Here is a 16,512-nt window from a genome sequence, read left to right as displayed (position 1 = left end):
GCATTATCACTTGTACACACACACACACACACACACACACACACACACACACACACACACACACACACACATGCACACACACACGCACACACACACACACACACACGCACACACACACACACACACGCACACACACACACACACACACACACACACACACACACACACACACACACGCACACACACACACGCACACATACACACACACACTCACACACACACGCACACACGCACACACACACACACGCACACACACACGCACTCACACACACACACACACACACACGCACACACATACACACACGCACACACACACACACACACATACACACACACACACGCACGCACACACACACACACACACATATGCGTGCACACTCACTCACACACACACACACACAAACATACACTCACTCACACACACACACACACACACACAGCCTGAAGTGCAGAACATCAGCAGGGGGACAGATTGAGACAGAACATCATGTGTGTGTGACAGTGTGTGTCCTGTCACTGTGACCTGATTGATCATGTGACTGGTTGGTGCGCGTGACGTTCACCCGGGGAGTCGGGGATCGAATCCTGATTGGACTGTTTATTTATATCGGCCACAGATCTCTCTGAAGAAGTCAGCATTGACGGCTTCAGCAACGCTGTGCCACTATGTGGATTTTCTCTTATTTGTTTTGCAAAAGCACTTCCTGTCATTTCTCCACCTCACCCACAGGTACCTCAACTTCTGCTTGTGAAATAGCGCTTTCTTGATCTGCCTTGATCTACGGTCGCCATGTCATTGGTGGAGCGCTGCAACAGTCGGCTTATGTATATGCATGAGGTCCACAAGGCACTTTGCATTGACCATTTATGGCAGTAAGTGGGCGTGGTGAGGGCGGGATGTGACTAAAAAGCAGCTGAGAAACATTCTCGTTAGTCTCTGATTTAAGAAGCGGAGATAGCGTGCAGCTGTGCGTCCTCCATGTTTGATAGGTCACACACCTGCTTGGTGTAAGTACTTTAGTTTTGCTGAGCTTAAGTACGGTTTTAGTAAGGATTCTACGCCATGTATGATAAATGAGACCCCTGGTCATTTACCTTCTACCTCCAGGAGAAAAACTCCTTAACGGGATTTAGGAATGGAGATCCTTCACAGGCATCCAGTCATGAACGAAGACTAGTCAGCCTGGACGGGTAGATTTCATCATAAAAGCAAGTCCAAGTGCACGTGGGCTATTTGTCCCTAATTGCTTCATGTCCAGAAGAACATGTTGCACTAACTCGTGAGAAATGCACCAAAGCGACTGAGAAAACTGTAATCTGGATTATTTCCTCATTTACACGTTGCTCACACGTCATGTTCTACATTAGCAGTCAGACCGGGTCAGAACCAGAACAGGAGCGGTCAGGATGTGCATTTATCCTCCAATAATAATAATATAATAATATTAATAATAATAATTTCTGTTTTCCTTTAAATAACAAATAACAGATTTTTATTTTTTATTAGAAAAGTTTCATGTTTGAAATAAATCTTTGTTAAAATCAACAATTTGCTTAAATCTTGTTTGTGTGAAGCTGCTCGTGACTTTAATCCTGAGAGGCGCTAAATAAATAAACAAATAAATAAATAAACAAATAAATAAATAAATAGATAAATAAATACATAAATAAATAAAACATCGCTTTCTGTATTTTCTTTTATTTTAGAGACTTTTTCAACAAATTAACTCAGAAAAACCTAAACTTAATATTTTACTTCAGATCAGTCAGCCTATAGCTGCACCCCCCCCCCCCCACACACACACACACACCATACCCCCCCCCCCCACACACACACACACACACACACACACCATACCCCCCCCCCCCCCCACACACACACACACATAAACTCCGCCACCGTGCCTCAACTGTCACTCCTCTCTGCTCCTCCTCATCGCTCAGCTGCAGCCTGGTGCCGGACCCAGACCCAGACCCGGACCTGGACCTGGACCTGGACACAGAGCCAACATGTTGTGGAAGTCCCGATCTAAGACCGAAGTCGCGCAGGTAAAGTGGACAGCGCTCGTGGTTCTGGTTCTGGAGTGACCCGGCCGCAGCGGTTCTGTTGGTTTGTTCTGCGTAAAAATAATTTTAGTTTGAACTGAAAAATGATTTTTGCTCCCGCGGTGAGGAGCAGGTGGACATGTCCCTTTAAAGGGCAGACCCCCCCCCCCCCCCCAAATGGCGCGAGCGCGCGCCTCCTATAGGTAGCGCGCTCATGGAGAGGCACGAGTCCGTGCGCGCGTGTGCGTCTCTGGCAGCAGTAGCCGCCGCTTCTCATTTGATGGAAGCGCGGAGGAGCGCGGACACACCTGGACTCACCTGTGCGTCAGCGGAACCTGCGCGTCCACTTCTTGTCACGTTTGCGTTTCCCGAGCGGCCCAGATGTTGATCCACACCTACTCGTCCATGGTGAGTTGGGCTTTCCTGCAGGTTCCGGATCAGTGCGGACCCATCAGAATGTTTGTGGTGCCGACCCGGTTGTGTCGAGGTGGGTTTTTAGTCCAGATGAATAGTTGACCATCGGAACCGGTCCCGGTCAGTCTGACCAGTGGAGATGACCAGGATGAGCGGTACCGGATCCAGATAAAACTTTGGGTCACATTGAGGTTCGGGTGGAGGGCTCAAGCGGCCGGGATACAGTGACCCGGTTCGGCTGAATGATAATTGACCCAGACTCGGAGCCGCAGATCGATGAGGCTGACCCAGCTCCGGAAATGCGATGGTGGTGGTGGTGGTGGTGGTGGTGGGGGGGGGGGGGGGGGGGGCTTTGACCCATCAGTGCACTCTCACCTGTTTAGATGTTTTATTGGTTTTTCGGTCCATCTGGTCCGGGACTTGTCTCACCTGTTCTGGTTCTGTACAGGAGCGCGCAGACGGACTCAGCGGGCCTCCGAGTGGCCGCCTCCCGCAGCTGTCTTCCCTGAACCAGGCTGCCTACTCATCGGCCCCCCCGCTCTGCCACACGCCGGCCTCGGACTTCCAGCCTCCCTACTTCCCTCCCCCCTACCCGCAGTCCTCGCTGCCGTACTCCCAGAGCCAGGACTCGGCCTACTCCCACCTGTCGGACCCCTACCCCTCCATCAACTCCATCCATCAGCACCAGCAGGCCGCCTGGCACTCCCAGAGGTCACACTCCGATGAGGGGGTGCTGCTGTCTCAGTCTCACCGGGCTCTGAGCCTGGACCCCCGCCGAGACTATCCCGCCGTCCCGCGGCTGCTGCACGGCCTCGGGGAGGGGGCCGCGGCGCTGGGGGACGGACCTCTGGGGATGCACCTGGGCCACCACGGCCTCGAGGAGCTGCAGGTGAGTCCGGTCCTGGTTCCAGAACCGCGAGCTGGAGTCAAATTCACCAGGTTTTATTATTTGAGTTTTGATTATTAAAACCAAACAAAAACTAATGAATAAATAAATAAATAACAATAATAAATGTCGCTGATAAACATCAAAAGGCCCGAAAAGCTTTTAGCGCCAATTCAGCTGCGTGGTTGATCCTCCGTTAGATGCATTCATTTATGTCCGGTTATTTCATCATTATTTATCAATAATAACAACAATATTTTCCTAATTAAATTTAATGAACGAAATAAAATAAAATGTTGAAAAATAAAATAAAATACGACCTAAACTAAACAAGTGACTCTTTTCGGGATTTATTCTTGTTTTTATTTATTCGTTTTTGAAACATAAAAATGTCGTTTTTCCGTTTCATTCAAAGATAAACAAATAAAACATTTTTGTCTGAAATCGTTTTAATTAAAACTGTTGATGAATAAAAACGACGCGCGCGCACACAAGTCCCTCCGCAGAACAAAACCACTTTGCGCTTTTTGTTGTTTTTGCGCAGTCCCGCAGCGGCAGGTGCAGCTGAAACAGAAACTCACCGAGACGAATCGCTGCTCACGGTTGTTAACGGAACAGAGAGCCGTTAAACGGTCCTGTTCACGCGCAGCGTCATCTGATTAATGATGGTGATCCAGGATCTGGACCGGAACCACAGGTCAGAACCGGTTCTGTCCGAAAGTGTTAGAAAAAATAAAATCAGAATTAGTATTTTTATTCAACGTTTATTATCAATTAAATTAAAGAAATATTCAGTTTATTTGGCTAAAAACGCGCGAATATCCGTTGGTGACCGTGTGTGTGTGTGTGTGTGTGTGTGTGTGTGTGTGTGTGTGTGTGTGTGTGTGTGTGTGTGTGTGTGTGTGTGATGTAGGGGATGGAGGAAGGATCAGCCCTGGGCATCCTAGACCACTCAGTCATTAAAAAAGGTAAGAGGTGCTCGTGCGCGTGCAACCACGCACCTATAATTGTGCGCTTAAGGGGTTTGGGGCACTTCAACACAAGTCTCTCTCTCCTTCACACACACACACACACACACACACACACACACACACACACACACACACACACACACACACACACACACACACACACACACACACACACACACACACACACACACACACACACACACACTATAAATAATTCTGTTTTGCTTCTTCATTTGAAGTCAAGAAGTCTCCAACACCGAGCTGCAGACTCACCCCAAAGGCACAGATTCTTAATGAACTGTTCATGGTTTTGTGTGTGTGTGTGTGTGTGTGTGTGTGTGTGTGTGTGTGTGTGTGTGTGTGTGTGTTGGAGAGAGAGAGAGAGAGAAAATGATAACAGAGCGCTATGAGAGTCAGAAATGTAACCAGTGGGTTGCTGGTTCAAACCCAGGCTCTGTTGTTGTCTTTGGGAAGACCTCGGTGGTGGTCGGAGGGACCGGCGGCTTCAGTCAGCTGTGGCTGGGATGTAGCTCATTCATCAGTGGGTGAATGGATGAATGACTGTGAGGTAAAGAGCTTTGGAGTCCTCTGACCCAGAAAGGTGCTGCAGATGCAGGTCAGATACCAGCCCCCATCACTGAGATGTAGCAGGACAGTTTTAGCTTCTGTGTGGGCGGTGATGGGCCCCTCCCCCACAGTTCTGACTGGAACATCAGAGGTTCTAGAGAAAGTTCTCAGGAACAGGAGAAGACTAAGAACTGTTTAAATGACATGTTCTGGTTCTGTTCTGCCCAGTTCCCATCCCATCCAAACTGAACGGCTCGGCTCTGTCGGCGCTGTCCATCAGCAAAGAGGGTCTGGGTGTTGGCTCCGTGTCAAATCCAGCTGAGGTCTTCTGTTCGGTTCCTGGTCGCCTGTCACTGCTAAGCTCCACCTCCAAATACAAGGTGACTGTGGGCGAGGTGCAGCGCCGCCTCTCTCCACCCGAGTGCCTCAACGCTTCTCTGCTGGGAGGTGTCCTGCGCAGGTGAGAACAAAATCTCTAATGAACAGAAGACAGGAGCAGCAGGCTAAGTTACACAACTCATACATTTTATTTTGTAGAACCAGAGACAGGAAGTAAGGAACAAAACTATGCAGGAATGTGACACGCAACTTCAAATTCACTTCAATTAAAAAATACTTTCTTAATCCCAGAGGGAAATTAGAGTTTCAGTACACACAATTCTGAGATCAGACATACATACATAGACACGTGACAAGAATTGGTGACTGTGGTCATTCACAACCCGAGTCACGTTACCTTAATAGAGATCAGAGGTTTACATGAGGATTGGTTCAGGTGGAGGAAAAAAGGCACTTCAGAGTTACCCTCTACCCGGAGGACAGCTTTGCTCTGCAAAAAAACACCTCAGACAGAAATGCAACAGACTTCAGACAACACAACATAAGTGTCCACTAGGTGGGGAGGTAGGTGTGTTTACATGTTACCTAGAACAGGTGTGTTTACATGTTACCTAGAACAGGTGTGTTTACATGTTACCTAGAACAGGTGTGTTTACATGTTACCTAGAACAGGTGTGTTTACATGTTACCTAGAACAGGTGTGTTTACTTGTTACTTAGAACAGGTGTGTTTATTGTTACTTAGAACAGGTGTGTTAACATGCAACTTAGAACAGGTGTGTTTACATGTTACCTAGAACAGGTGTGTTTACATGTTACCTAGAACAGGTGTGTTTACATGTTACCTAGAACAGGTGTGTTTACATGTTACCTAGAACAGGTGTGTTTACATGTTACCTAGAACAGGTGTGTTTACTTGTTACTTAGAACAGGTGTGTTTATTGTTACTTAGAACAGGTGTGTTAACATGCAACTTAAAACAGGTGTGTTTACATGTTACCTAGAACAGGTGTGTTTACATGTTACCTAGAACAGGTGTGTTAACATGTTACCTAGAACAGGTGTGTTTACATGTTACCTAGAACAGGTGTGTTTACATGTTACCTAGAACAGGTGTGTTTACATGTTACCTAGAACAGGTGTGTTTACATGTTACCTAGAACAGGTGTGTTTACATGTTACCTAGAACAGGTGTGTTTACATGTTACCTAGAACAGGTGTGTTTACATGTTACCTAGAACAGGTGTGTTTACTTGTTACCTAGAACAGGTGTGTTTACTTGTTACTTAGAACAGGTGTGTTTACTTGTTACTTAGAACAGGTGTGTTTACTTGTTACTTAGAACAGGTGTGTTTACATGTTACCTAGAACAGGTGTGTTTACATGTTTCCTAGAACAGGTGTGTTTACATGTTACCTAGAACAGGTGTGTTTACTTGTTACTTAGAACAGGTGTGTTTACTTGTTACTTAGAACAGGTGTGTTTACTTGTTACTTAGAACAGGTGTGTTTACTTGTTACTTAGAACAGGTGTGTTTACATGTTACCTAGAACAGGTGTGTTTACATGTTACCTAGAACAGGTGTGTTTACTTGTTACTTAGAACAGGTGTGTTTACTTGTTACTTAGAACAGGTGTGTTTACATGTTACCTAGAACAGGTGTGTTTACATGTTACCTAGAACAGGTGTGTTTACATGTTACCTAGAACAGGTGTGTTTACATGTTACCTAGAACAGGTGTGTTTACATGTTACGTAGAACAGGTGTGTTTACATGTTACCTAGAACAGGTGTGTTTACATGTTACCTAGAACAGGTGTGTTTACATGTTACCTAGAACAGGTGTGTTTACTTGTTACTTAGAACAGGTGTGTTTACATGTTACCTAGAACAGGTGTGTTTACATGTTACCTAGAACAGGTGTGTTTACTTGTTACTTAGAACAGGTGTGTTTACTTGTTACTTAGAACAGGTGTGTTTACATGTTACCTAGAACAGGTGTGTTTACATGTTACCTAGAACAGGTGTGTTTACTTGTTACTTAGAACAGGTGTGTTTACTTGTTACTTAGAACAGGTGTGTTTACATGTTACCTAGAACAGGTGTGTTTACATGTTACCTAGAACAGGTGTGTTTACATGTTACCTAGAACAGGTGTGTTTACATGTTACCTAGAACAGGTGTGTTTACATGTTACCTAGAACAGGTGTGTTTACATGTTACCTAGAACAGGTTTGTTTACATGTTACCTAGAACAGGTGTGTTTACATGTTACTTAGAACAGGTGTGTTTACTTGTTACTCAGAACAGGTGTGTTTACATGTTACCTAGAACAGGTGTGTTTACATGTTACCTAGAACAGGTGTGTTTACATGTTACCTAGAACAGGTGTGTTTACATGTTACCTAGAACAGGTGTGTTTACATGTTACCTAGAACAGGTGTGTTTACTTGTTACCTAGAACAGGTGTGTTTACATGTTACCTAGAACAGGTGTGTTTACATGTTACCTAGAACAGGTGTGTTTACTTGTTACTTAGAACAGGTGTGTTTACTTGTTACTTAGAACAGGTGTGTTTACATGTTACCTAGAACAGGTGTGTTTACATGTTACCTAGAACAGGTGTGTTTACATGTTACCTAGAACAGGTGTGTTTACTTGTTACCTAGAACAGGTGTGTTTACTTGTTACTTAGAACAGGTGTGTTTACTTGTTACTTAGAACAGGTGTGTTTACATGTTACCTAGAACAGGTGTGTTTACATGTTACCTAGAACAGGTGTGTTTACATGTTACCTAGAACAGGTGTGTTTACTTGTTACTTAGAACAGGTGTGTTTACTTGTTACTTAGAACAGGTGTGTTTACTTGTTACTTAGAACAGGTGTGTTTACTTGTTACTTAGAACAGGTGTGTTTACATGTTACCTAGAACAGGTGTGTTTACATGTTACCTAGAACAGGTGTGTTTACTTGTTACTTAGAACAGGTGTGTTTACTTGTTACTTAGAACAGGTGTGTTTACATGTTACCTAGAACAGGTGTGTTTACATGTTACCTAGAACAGGTGTGTTTACATGTTACCTAGAACAGGTGTGTTTACATGTTACCTAGAACAGGTGTGTTTACTTGTTACTTAGAACAGGTGTGTTTACTTGTTACTTAGAACAGGTGTGTTTACATGTTACCTAGAACAGGTGTGTTTACATGTTACCTAGAACAGGTGTGTTTACATGTTACTTAGAACAGGTGTGTTTACTTGTTACTCAGAACAGGTGTGTTTACATGTTACCTAGAACAGGTGTGTTTACATGTTACCTAGAACAGGTGTGTTTACATGTTACCTAGAACAGGTGTGTTTACATGTTACCTAGAACAGGTGTGTTTACATGTTACCTAGAACAGGTGTGTTTACATGTTACCTAGAACAGGTGTGTTTACATGTTACCTAGAACAGGTGTGTTTACTTGTTACCTAGAACAGGTGTGTTTACATGTTACCTAGAACAGGTGTGGTGTAAGAAAGGAAACTAAAACATCCCGGCATCAGACAGACAAATGGCTCTAACCCAAACACAGAACCACAAAATCCAAAGGGATGAACGGGTGAATAAAACAAAGATTGTAACTCTTCTCAGCTGTGATGCTTTAATTCTGATTTCACCAGACATCAGAATAAAAACCAAAAGCTTATAAAAAGCAGATAAATTATCAGATCTGACAGGAAACAGAGGGACACACACACACACACACACACACACACACACACACACACACACACACTCACTCACTTGAATTAGCTCAGCCTCACTTTGTCCTCCCTCAGGGCTAAGTCAAAGAATGGTGGCCGCTGTCTCAGAGAGCGTCTAGAGAAGATTGGCCTCAACCTGCCCGCTGGGCGACGCAAGGCTGCTAACGTTACCTTGCTGACATCTCTGGTGGAGGGTAGGCAGACACACACACACACACACACACACACACACACACACACACACACACACACACACACACACACACACACACACACACACACACACACACACACACACACACACACACATCAGTAGATTGAGGGACTTTCAGCTGGAGGTCATTGGCTCATGTGACCTCCTAATGGTGATGTCACCTGAAGCCCTGTCACCACCGATGGTCACCTGGTGAACTTGCTTCAGAAGTTACATCTGAGGCCATATGTGGTTGGTGAGAATAGAGCATTACTTCTCTGTCTCTGGGGTGTTCCTCAGAGCTCTGTGCTAGGTCCAAACCTATTGGCCAATGGGTCAGGCTGCTAAAGCAGCTCTCTTATGTCTATGTATTTATCGTCTGTCCAAAGCCACTTACAGGTGACGGTGAAGCCAGCAGGTCGCCCTTGAGGCTAACAACAAGCACCATTCAGTCAGTCCTAGGTGGCAGTGAGGCAGCAGAATCAATCCTAAAGGGAAGTGAACAAGGAGTGTGCAGTAGAAAGGGGGACAGGTGCTGGTTTAGGAGATGCTCTCTGAACAGCCGGGTCTTCAGGAGTTAGGAAGCCCCTGCTCTGGTAGTGCTTGGTAGGTCATTCCACATCTGTGGAACGACACACGAAGAGTCTGGATTGTCCTGAGCGTGGCGTAGGTGCTGCTAGCCGACGATCCTTTGATGACCAGAGCAGCTGAGCCGTGACGTAAGCCTTTACTAGATAACTTGGGTAGATGGGCGCTGTACCATCCAGGACTTTGTATGCTAGTGCTAGCGATTTGAATTTGACGGGTGCAGCTAGCAGTAGCCAGTGGAGCTCAGTGAGCAGAGCGGTGACGTGTGCTCTTTTAGGCTGATTGAAGACCAGACGCGCCGCTGCAATCTGGACCATCTGAAGAGGTCTCACAGTCCAGGCTGGAGGTCCAGTTAGAAGGACATTGCAGTAGCCGAGGCGGGAGATGACAGTAGATTGGACCAGGAGCTGGGTGTGTTAGGTACGGTCTGATCTTTCAGATGTTATACAGCGTGAAGCTGGCCATCAATCACATCACCAAGGAAGGAGCCAGAGAGAGGGACTCATGTTGGACTGAGATACCGTGCCGTATGGATGGTTTCGCTGGGTTGACACAGCAGAAGATTGTCTGATCTAAGATACACTGAAATACATCAGTTTGTATGCTGATGACACCATTTTGAATGCTGACTTGACCTCTTTACAGCACAGCTTTAACACACCTGCTCTATTCCGCACCTGTTTAAAGACGACCTAAACAAGACTCATGAGTCATCCCAACATCTTCTTGGATGGTTCAGCTGTACAACTTGTCAGCTCCCAGAAGTTTTCGGGTCACTTTCCTTTGATGCGTATTCACGGAATACTTTTCAAAGTCAGGAAGAGTTTGGTGTAGAGCAGCGGGACATTACTCCTTCTGCATGCACACGGTTCCAGAACAGGACCAGGACTTAACCCCTCCTCTTCCCACAGGTGAGGCTGTCCACTTGGCACGGGACTTCGGCTACGTCTGTGAGACGGAGTTCCCAGCCAGAGCCACAGCGGAATTTCTGTGTCGGCAGAGTGATCCGGATCAGCTGCCGACCCGACGCAGCATGCTGCTGGCCACGAAGTGAGTCAGACCTGTAAAGTGCCTTGGGGGGTGCTAGGATTTTACCATTCTGCTGCACGTAGACCCATGTCCAGTTCCACTCAGAACCAGAACCTAAAAGCAGAACCCAGGGACAGGTCCGGTTGATGTAGTTCTGCAGAACCCGACGTAGTTAAAGGTCTGGTTTATGTAGTTCTGTAGAACCCGACGTAGTTAAAGGTCCGGTTGATGTTGTTCTGTAGAACCCGACGTAGTTATAGGTCCGGTTGATGGTGGTTCTGTAGAACCCGACGTAGTTAAAGGTCCGGTTGATGGTGGTTCTGTAGAACCCGGCGTAGTTAAAGGTCCGGTTGATGTTGTTCTATAGAACCCGACGTAGTTAAAGGTCCGGTTGATGTTGTTCTGTAGAACCTGACGTAGTTAAAGGTCCGGTTGATGGTGGTTCTGTAGAAGCCGGCGTAGTTAAAGGTCCAGTTGATGTTGTTCTGTAGAACCCGACGTAGTTAAAGGTCCGGTTGATGTTGTTCTGTAGAACCTGACGTAGTTAAAGGTCCGGTTGATGGTGGTTCTGTAGAACCCGACGTAGTTAAAGGTCCGGTTGATGGTGGTTCTGTAGAACCCGACGTAGTTAAAGGTCCGGTTGATGGTGGTTCTGTAGAACCCGGCGTAGTTAAAGGTCCGGTTGATGTAGTTCTATAGAACCTGACGTAGTTAAAGGTCCGGTTGATGGTGGTTCTGTAGAACCCGATGTAGTTAAAGGTCCGGTTGATGTAGTTCTGTAGAACCCGGCGTAGTTAAAGGTCCGGTTGATGGTGGTTCTGTAGAACCCGACGTAGTTAAAGGTCCGGTTGATGTTGTTCTATAGAACCCGGCGTAGTTAAAGGTCCGGTTGATGGTGGTTCTGTAGAACCCGACGTAGTTAAAGGTCCGGTTGATGTTGTTCTGTAGAACCCGGCGTAGTTAAAGGTCCGGTTGATGTTGTTCTGTAGAACCCGGCGTAGTTAAAGGTCCGGTTGATGTTGTTCTGTAGAACCCGACGTAGTTAAAGGTCCGGTTGATGTTGTTCTGTAGAACCCGACATAGTTAAAGGTCCGGCTGATGGTGGTTCTGTAGAACCCGATGTAGTTAAAGGTCCGGTTGATGTAGTTCTGTAGAACCCGGCGTAGTTAAAGGTCCGGTTGATGTTGTTCTGTAGAACCCGACGTAGTTAAAGGTCCGGTTGATGTTGTTCTGTAGAACCCGACGTAGTTAAAGGTCCGGTTGATGTTGTTCTGTAGAACCCGACATAGTTAAAGGTCCGGTTGATGGTGGTTCTGTAGAACCCGATGTAGTTAACCCTTTGATGCATGATGGTCGCTACAGTGGACAGGTACTCAGAATAGTTATTTATTTGTTTTTGCTATTAAGCACAGCTGTTGAAGACTTTATTGTATTTGAGCCCCTCCATTTGGACTTCAGTAAGTCAAGCCAACATATTTCATGTTCAGAATGCACGTGGTCCACTAAGGTGGACCTGTAATAAATTATTTGTAAATTATAAAATTTTACAAAAAATATTTGTTGAAATTTGTTTCATTCACACCTAAAGATGAATGAAAAAAATTGTTAAAAAAATCATGGCTGAAGATTTCATAATTCATGCATCAAAGGGTTAAAGGTCCGGTTGATGTAGTTCTGTAGAACCCGGCGTAGTTAAAGGTCCGGTTGATGTAGTTCTATAGAACCTGACGTAGTTAAAGGTCCGGTTGATGGTGGTTCTGTAGAACCCGATGTAGTTAAAGGTCCAGTTGATGTAGTTCTGTAGAACCCGGCGTAGTTAAAGGTCCGGTTGATGGAGGTTCTGTAGAACCCGACGTAGTTAAAGGTCCGGTTGATGTTGTTCTGTAGAACCAGGCGTAGTTAAAGGTCCGGTTGATGTTGTTCTATAGAACCCGGCGTAGTTAAAGGTCCGGTTGATGGTGGTTCTGTAGAACCCGACGTAGTTAAAGGTCCGGTTGATGTTGTTCTGTAGAACCCGGCGTAGTTAAAGGTCCGGTTGATGTTGTTCTGTAGAACCCGGCGCAGTTATAGGTCCGGTTGATGGTGGTTCTGTAGAACCCGACGTAGTTAAAGGTCCGGTTGATGTAGTTCTGTAGAACCCGACGTAGTTAAAGGTCCGGTTGATGTTGCTCTGCAGAACCCGACGTAGTTAAAGGTCCGGTTGATGTTGTTCTGTAGAACCCGACATAGTTAAAGGTCCGGTTGATGGTGGTTCTGTAGAACCCGATGTAGTTAAAGGTCCGGTTGATGTAGTTCTGTAGAACCCGGCGTAGTTAAAGGTCCGGTTGATGTTGTTCTGTAGAACCCGACGTAGTTAAAGGTCCGGTTGATGTTGTTCTGTAGAACCCGACATAGTTAAAGGTCCGGTTGATGGTGGTTCTGTAGAACCCGATGTAGTTAAAGGTCCGGTTGATGTAGTTCTGTAGAACCCGGCGTAGTTAAAGGTCCGGTTGATGTAGTTCTGTAGAACCCGACGTAGTTAAAGGTCCGGTTGATGTTGCTCTGCAGAACTCGACGTAGTTAAAGGTCCGGTTGATGTTGTTCTGTAGAACCCGACGTAGTTAAAGGTCCGGTTGATGTTGTTCTGTAGAACCCGACATAGTTAAAGGTCCGGTTGATGGTGGTTCTGTAGAACCCGATGTAGTTAAAGGTCCGGTTGATGTAGTTCTGTAGAACCCGGCGTAGTTAAAGGTCCGGTTGATGTTGTTCTATAGAACCCGGCGTAGTTAAAGGTCCGGTTGATGGTGGTTCTGTAGAACCCGACGTAGTTAAAGGTCCGGTTGATGTTGTTCTGTAGAACCCGGCGTAGTTAAAGGTCCGGTTGATGTTGTTCTGTAGAACCCGGCGCAGTTATAGGTCCGGTTGATGGTGGTTCTGTAGAACCCGACGTAGTTAAAGGTCCGGTTGATGTAGTTCTGTAGAACCCGACGTAGTTAAAGGTCCGGTTGACGTTGCTCTGCAGAACCCGACGTAGTTAAAGGTCCGGTTGATGTTGTTCTGTAGAACCCGACGTAGTTAAAGGTCCGGTTGATGTTGTTCTGTAGAACCCGACATAGTTAAAGGTCCGGTTGATGGTGGTTCTGTAGAACCCGATGTAGTTAAAGGTCCGGTTGATGGTGGTTCTGTAGAACCCGACGTAGTTAAAGGTCCGGTTGATGTTGTTCTGTAGAACCCGGCGTAGTTAAAGGTCTGGTTGATGTAGTTCTGTAGAACCCGACGTAGTTAAAGGTCCGGTTGATGTTGTTCTGTAGAACCCGATGTAGTTAAAGGTCCGGTTGATGTAGTTCTGTAGAACCCGATGTAGTTAAAGGTCCGGTTGATGTAGTTCTATAGAACCTGACGTAGTTAAAGGTCCGGTTGATGGTGGTTCTGTAGAACCCGATGTAGTTAAAGGTCCGGTTGATGTTGTTCTGTAGAACCCGATGTAGTTAAAGGTCCGGTTGATGTAGTTCTATAGAACCTGACGTAGTTAAAGGTCAGGTTGATGGTGGTTCTGTAGAACCCAATGTAGTTAAAGGTCCGGTTGATGTAGTTCTGTAGAACCCGGCGTAGTTAAAGGTCCGGTTGATGGTGGTTCTGTAGAACCCGACGTAGTTAAAGGTCCGGTTGATGTTGTTCTGTAGAACCCGGCGTAGTTAAAGGTCCGGTTGATCTGGTTATGTAGAACCCGACATAGTTAAAGGTCCGGTTGATGTAGTTCTATAGAACCTGACGTAGTTAAAGGTCCGGTTGATGGTGGTTCTGTAGAACCCAATGTAGTTAAAGGTCCGGTTGATGTTGTTCTGTAGAACCCGGCGCAGTTATAGGTCCGGTTGATGGTGGTTCTGTAGAACCCGACGTAGTTAAAGGTCCGGTTGATGTAGTTCTGTAGAACCCGACGTAGTTAAAGGTCCGGTTGATGTTGCTCTGCAGAACCCGACGTAGTTAAAGGTCCGGTTGATGTTGTTCTGTAGAACCCGACGTAGTTAAAGGTCCGGTTGATGTTGTTCTGTAGAACCCGACGTAGTTAAAGGTCTGGTTGATGTTGTTCTGTAGAACCCGACATAGTTAAAGGTCCGGTTGATCTGGTTCTGTAGAACCCGGCATAGTTAAAGGTCCGGTTGATCTGGTTCTGTAGAACCCGGCATAGTTAAAGGTCCGGTTGATCTGGTTCTGTAGAACCCGGCGTAGTAAAAGATCCGGTTGATCTGGTTATGTAGAACCCGACGCAGTTAAAGGTCCGGTTGATGTTGTTCTGTAGAACCCGGCATAGTTAAAGGTCCGGTTGATGGTGGTTCTGCAGAACCCGACGTAGTTAAAGGTCCGGTTGATGTAGTTCTATAGAACCCGACGTAGTTAAAGGTCCGGTTGATGTTGGTTCTGTAGAACCCGGCGTAGTTAAAGGTCCGGTTGATCTGGTTCTGTAGAACCCGATGTAGTTAAAGGTCCGGTTGATGTTGGTTCTATAGAACCCAATGTAGTTAAAGGTCCGGTTGATGGTGGTTCTGTAGAACCCGACGTAGTTAAAGGTCTGGTTGATGTAGTTCTGTAGAACCCGACGTAGTTAAAGGTCCGGTTTATGTAGTTCTGTAGAACCCGACGTAGTTAAAGGTCCGGTTGATGGTGGTTCTATAGAACCTGACGTAGTTAAAGGTCAGGTTGATGGTGGTTCTATAGAACCTGACGTAGTTAAAGGTCCGGTTGATCTGGTTCTGTAGAACCCGACGTAGTTAAAGGTCCGGTTGATGTTGGTTCTATAGAACCCGACGTAGTTAAAGGTCCGGTTGATGGTGGTTCTGTAGAACCCGACGTAGTTAAAGGTCCGGTTGATGTTGGTTCTATAGAACCTGACGTAGTTAAAGGTCCGGTTGATGTTGGTTCTATAGAACCTGACGTAGTTAAAGGTCCGGTTGATCTGGTTCTGTAGAACCCGACGTAGTTAAAGGTCCGGTTGATGTTGGTTCTATAGAACCTGACGTAGTTAAAGGTCCGGTTGATGGTGGTTCTGTAGAACCCGACGTAGTTAAAGGTCCGGTTGATGTTGGTTCTATAGAACCCGATGTAGTTAAAGGTCCGGTTGATGTTGTTCTGTAGAACCCGACGTAGTTAAAGGTCCGGTTGATGTTGGTTCTATAGAACCTGACGTAGTTAAAGGTCCGGTTGATGTTGGTTCTATAGAACCTGACGTAGTTAATGGTCCGGTTGATCTGGTTCTGTAGAACCCGACGTAGTTAAAGGTCCAGTTGATGTTGGTTCTATAGAACCTGACGTAGTGAAAGGTCCGGTTGATGTTGTTCTGTAGAACCCGGCGTAGTTAAAGGTCCGGTTGATGTTGGTTCTATAGAACCTGACGTAGTTAAAGGTCCGGTTGATGTTGTTCTGTGGAACCCGACGTAGTTAAAGGTCCGGTTGATGTTGGTTCTATAGAACCTGACGTAGTTAAAGGTCCGGTTGATGTTGTTCTGTAGAACCCGACGTAGTTAAAGGTCCGGTTGATGGTGGTTCTGTAGAACCTGACGTAGTTAAAGGTCCGGTTGATCTGGTTCTGTAGAACCTGACGTAGTTAAAGGATCGGTTGATCTGGTTCTGTAGAACCTGACGTAGTTAAAGGTCCGGTTGATGGTGGTTCTGTAGAACCCGACGTAGTTAAAGGTCCGGTTGATGTTGGTTCTATAGAACCTGACGTAGTTAAAGGTCCGGTTGATCTGGTTCTGTA

General features: G+C 45.9%; 1 protein-coding gene and 1 long non-coding RNA gene across 3 annotated transcripts in view; one reads left to right on the top strand and one right to left on the bottom strand.

Moving 5' to 3' along the window:
- Window positions 1-1,900: 1,900 nt before the first annotated feature.
- tfap2e (transcription factor AP-2 epsilon) overlaps window positions 1,901-16,512 on the top strand; it is a 16,419-nt gene continuing 1,807 nt past the window's right edge. The window contains exons 1-6 of one of the 2 annotated variants that reach the window (XM_070547494.1): window positions 1,901-2,049; window positions 2,909-3,349; window positions 4,260-4,314; window positions 5,113-5,344; window positions 9,044-9,162; window positions 10,661-10,799. In XM_070547494.1, the coding sequence (XP_070403595.1) occupies window positions 2,011-2,049; window positions 2,909-3,349; window positions 4,260-4,314; window positions 5,113-5,344; window positions 9,044-9,162; window positions 10,661-10,799 (1,025 nt within the window). In that variant the 5' untranslated portion in view covers window positions 1,901-2,010. Of the gene's footprint in view, window positions 2,050-2,260; window positions 2,455-2,908; window positions 3,350-4,259; window positions 4,315-5,112; window positions 5,345-9,043; window positions 9,163-10,660; window positions 10,800-16,512 lie in introns of those variants that run through there. The other variant, XM_070547495.1, reaches the window with a different exon arrangement.
- On the bottom strand, window positions 4,091-6,340 carry LOC139064272 (uncharacterized). The gene is made up of 2 exons (XR_011517340.1): window positions 5,621-6,340; window positions 4,091-5,336 (listed from the first exon to the last, which is right to left on the bottom strand). It is a non-coding gene; the product is annotated as an uncharacterized lncRNA (long non-coding RNA).

The sequence above is a fragment of the Nothobranchius furzeri genome, chromosome 19, assembly GCF_043380555.1.
Source record: "Nothobranchius furzeri strain GRZ-AD chromosome 19, NfurGRZ-RIMD1, whole genome shotgun sequence".
In the NCBI taxonomy this organism is placed as follows: Eukaryota; Metazoa; Chordata; class Actinopteri; order Cyprinodontiformes; family Nothobranchiidae; genus Nothobranchius; species Nothobranchius furzeri.
The sequence above is the reverse complement of the archived record's forward strand: the minus strand, read 5'-3'. Positions and strand labels throughout refer to the sequence as shown.